Genomic DNA, 4,452 nt, shown 5'->3' on the forward strand with positions numbered 1-4,452 from the left:
TATATTTACATATATAATATATTCTCCATTGGTCTTTTAATGTCCTTCTCAGAAACTGGCTCCTTTTCTCTCTCCCTCCCTCTTCCCTCTTTTTTCTCTCGTCTTCTCTTTGTTTCTTTCTCTCTTTGTTTCTCTCGCTCCTTCGCCCCCACCCCCCCACTACAGAAGTTTTTAATTTTGACCGAGTCGAATCTATCATTCTGGGCCTGGCGCCGCGTCAGCAGAGGGGGCGGGGAGGCGAGCTCGGAACTGGGGGAGGGGACGGGGCGGGGAGGAGCGGGCAGAGCGGTTGCAGGAGTTGCTGGGAGTGCGCTTGGTGTGATCACTCAGCGGCGAAGGAGGCCCAGAGACCTGAACGGCAGAGATTTCCCCCGCGGCCTACGGAGCCTTATCTCCACTGGAGGACCAGGGAACCGCAGTCTTCATCACAGAGGTACCGTGCTCTGCGCTCCCCGCCCGGCCCGGCCCAGCCTGCTGTGGCGGCGCCTCCTTCCTTCCTTCTTCCCTCGCTCTCTCTCTCGCCCGCCCGCGCCTTCCCTGTCTGCCTGCGTCACCGCGGCCGCCATGGCTGAGAACGGCGAGAGTAGCGGCCCCCCGCGCCCCTCCCGCGGCCCTGCTGCAGCCCAAGGCCCTGCCTCTGCCCCGGCCGAGCCAAAAATCATCAAAGTCACTGTGAAGACCCCCAAAGAGAAAGAGGAGTTCGCGGTGCCCGAGAATAGCTCAGTCCAGCAGTTTAAGGAAGCTATTTCGAAACGCTTCAAATCCCAAACCGATCAGCTAGTGTTGATTTTTGCCGGAAAAATCTTAAAAGATCAAGATACCTTGATCCAACATGGCATCCATGATGGACTGACTGTTCATCTTGTAATTAAAAGCCAGAACCGACCTCAGGGCCAGTCCACACAGCCTAGTAATGCCGCGGGAACTAACACTACCTCCGCGTCGACTCCCAGGAGTAACTCCACATCTATTTCCACAAATAGTAACCCGTTTGGGCTGGGGAGCCTGGGAGGACTTGCAGGCCTTAGCAGCCTGGGCTTGAGCTCGACCAACTTCTCTGAGCTCCAGAACCAGATGCAGCAGCAGCTCCTGTCCAGCCCCGAGATGATGATCCAAATCATGGAAAATCCCTTTGTTCAGAGCATGCTTTCAAATCCTGATCTGATGAGGCAGCTCATAATGGCCAATCCACAGATGCAGCAGTTGATTCAGAGAAACCCAGAAATCAGTCACCTGCTCAACAACCCAGATATAATGAGGCAGACCCTTGAAATTGCCAGGAATCCAGCCATGATGCAAGAGATGATGAGAAATCAAGACCTGGCTCTCAGCAATCTTGAAAGCATCCCAGGTGGCTACAATGCTCTACGACGCATGTACACTGACATTCAAGAACCCATGCTGAATGCTGCACAAGAGCAGTTTGGAGGTAATCCGTTTGCCTCGGTGGGGAGCAGTTCTTCCTCCGGGGAAGGTACACAGCCTTCCCGCACAGAAAATAGAGATCCACTACCCAATCCATGGGCGCCACCACCAGCTACCCAGAGTTCTGCGACCACCAGCACAACCACAAGCAGTGGCAGTGGGTCTGGCAGTAGCTCCAGCAGTGCTACTGGGAACACTGTGGCTGCAGCCAACTATGTCGCCAGCATCTTCAGTACCCCAGGAATGCAGAGCTTGCTACAACAGATAACTGAAAATCCCCAACTGATCCAGAATATGCTGTCTGCACCCTACATGAGAAGCATGATGCAGTCGCTGAGCCAGAATCCAGATTTGGCTGCACAGATGATGCTGAATAGCCCAGTGTTTACTGCAAATCCTCAGTTGCAGGAGCAAATGCGTCCACAGCTCCCAGCTTTCCTGCAGCAGATGCAGAATCCAGACACACTGTCAGCCATGTCAAACCCAAGAGCAATGCAGGCTTTAATGCAGATCCAGCAGGGGCTACAGACATTAGCCACTGAAGCTCCTGGCCTCATTCCAAGCTTCACTCCAGGTGTGGGGGTAGGGGTGCTGGGAACCGCTATAGGCCCTGTAGGCCCAGTCACACCCATAGGCCCCATAGGTCCCATAGTCCCATTTACCCCCATAGGCCCCATTGGGCCCATAGGACCCACTGGCCCTGCAGGCCCTGGCTCCACTGGCTCTGGTGGCCCCCCTGGGCCCACTGTGTCTAGCTCTACACCCAATGAAACCACTAGCCCAACATCAGAATCTGGACCCAACCAGCAGTTCATTCAGCAAATGGTGCAGGCTCTGGCTGGGGCAAATCCTCCACAGCTACCAAATCCAGAAGTCAGATTTCAGCAACAACTGGAACAGCTCAACGCAATGGGGTTCTTAAACCGTGAGGCAAACTTGCAGGCTCTAATAGCAACAGGAGGCGACATCAATGCAGCTATTGAGAGGCTGCTGGGCTCACAGCCATCGTAATTACATTTCTGTACCTTGAAAAAAAATGTCTTATTTTTGATAATGGCTCTTAAATCTTTAAACACACACAAAATCGTGCTTTACTTTCATTTTGATTCTTTTAAGTCTGTCTAGTTATAAGTCTAATATGCATTTTAAAGTGGAATCCATCCCTCTGTTCCTCCCTCCTGTACTGTCCTTTCCTTCCTTCCATCCTCCCTCTTTCCTTCCTTCCTTCCTTCCTTCCTTCCTTCCTTCCTTCCTTCCTTCCCTCCCTCCCTCCCTCCCTCCCTGTTTTGAATGGTGGTAGTCAATGCTGTTTCACTCAAAGGTGTTGCATGCAAACACTTCTCGTTATTCTGCATTCTTTGTGATTTTTGGAAACCGGTATCAACCTTCACAGTTGGATGAATAAGCTTTGTCCTACAGGTGTCCACTTTATTTGCATTTTAAACATTAGCCTATGATAGTAATTTAATGTAGAATGAAAATAATTAAAAACAGAAGCAAACTATTTAAATCTCTCTAATTTGTGGTACAATATTGCTTATTGTGACTTTGGCATGTATTTTTGCTAGCAAAATGCTGTAAGATTTATACCATTCTTTGCTCTTTTTTTGCTATATTTGTACACAGTACAGTAAGCACAATTGGAACTGTACATCCAGAAATATTATAACAGATTCTAAGCAGAACATGTGTAACTAAAATGGGAAAGAATATAAGAAATATTTCTGGAGCTAGTTATATCAAAATTTAGTAGAATCTTACAGCATCTTTGATAAACTCAGTGAAAATGTTGGCTAGGCAAGTTCAGTTAAAATATTGTAGAAATGTTTATCCTGGTATCTCTAAGTATACATTTAATTGTACAGAAAACTTACAGTGTGACATTGTGTCAACATTTTCCAATTAACTGTATATGACCTTAATTTGTGCAGCCTGAAGGATCAGTGTAGTAATGCCAGGAAAGTGCTTTTTACCTAAGACTTCCTTCTCATCTTCTCCCATAAAGAGACCCTAATAAGCATTTTGATCTGTAATTGGAAATGTAACTTTCACTGAAAAGTGTCATGTGATGTTTGCATTACTTTTACCTGCTATGTGTAAAGGAAACTGTATCTTTTGACTCTATCAGTTATTTCTCTTGTGCACAGGGAAAAATGCATTAAAAATGACTAAATAAAAAAATTAAAAATGGATAAATCTTTCCTTTTTTGCCTTCTGGCTCTAAGATCATGTTTAATAGGATTGCCCCACCCCAAGATTCTATAAATTTTGTATTTCTCTAATTTTAATGGTTTTGTTAAAAAAAAATTCCTTGCCCTATCTGGAGCTATTTTGATGTATGAGTTTAGGTATTCCAACTTTTTTCCCCCAAAGGGTTAGTCAGTTCTTAGCCATTATTTATCTTGTTGCCCATCCCCCCATTTGATATGTTATATATATACTTATGTATATGTATGTGTCTATAAACACACACACACACACACACACATACACACACACACACACTTATGTGTCTGAATACTCTCATTACCACTGAATATTGTAGTCCCAGTCCACCATCCTGTAATTACTAATATAGAAACAAAACTTCATATCTGTTTGGGTAAGTCTTCTATTCATCTTTTTTATTTTTATTTTTCACAGTTTTCTGATGATTCTGACACATTTATTTTACCAGATTAACTTTACAGTTAGTAGCCCCCGCCAATAAAGTTTGATTGGGATCGTATTAAATTGATATGATGTTAGGAACTACAGAACTGCAGTGCTTTCCAGAAAAAAATACATTGCCTCATTTTTTTTTTATTTTTTAAGTTTATTCATTTTTGAGAGAGAGACAGAGTGTGAACAGGGAGGGGCAGATAGAGAAAAGAGACACAGAATCTGAAGCAGGCTCCAGGCTCTGAGCTGTCAGCACAGAGCCTGACGCTGGGCTCCAACTCAAAAACCACGAGATCATGACCTGAATTGAAGTCGGACACTTAACCAACTGAGCCACCCAGGTGTCCCATACATTGCCTCATTTTT

The 4,452-nt window shown here is 45.7% G+C and overlaps 1 protein-coding gene across 1 annotated transcript; it reads left to right on the top strand.

Annotated features, from left to right (window-relative positions):
• The first annotated feature begins 269 nt into the window (after positions 1–269).
• On the top strand, positions 270–4,031 carry UBQLN2 (ubiquilin 2). The gene has a single exon (XM_058712851.1). The coding sequence runs from the start codon at positions 565–567 to the stop codon at positions 2,434–2,436; it is 1,872 nt and encodes a 623-aa protein (XP_058568834.1). The 5' UTR covers positions 270–564; the 3' UTR covers positions 2,437–4,031.
• The last annotated feature ends 421 nt before the right edge of the window (positions 4,032–4,452 follow it).

This window comes from Neofelis nebulosa, chromosome X, assembly GCF_028018385.1.
Source record: "Neofelis nebulosa isolate mNeoNeb1 chromosome X, mNeoNeb1.pri, whole genome shotgun sequence".
NCBI lineage: Eukaryota > Metazoa > Chordata > Mammalia > Carnivora > Felidae > Neofelis > Neofelis nebulosa.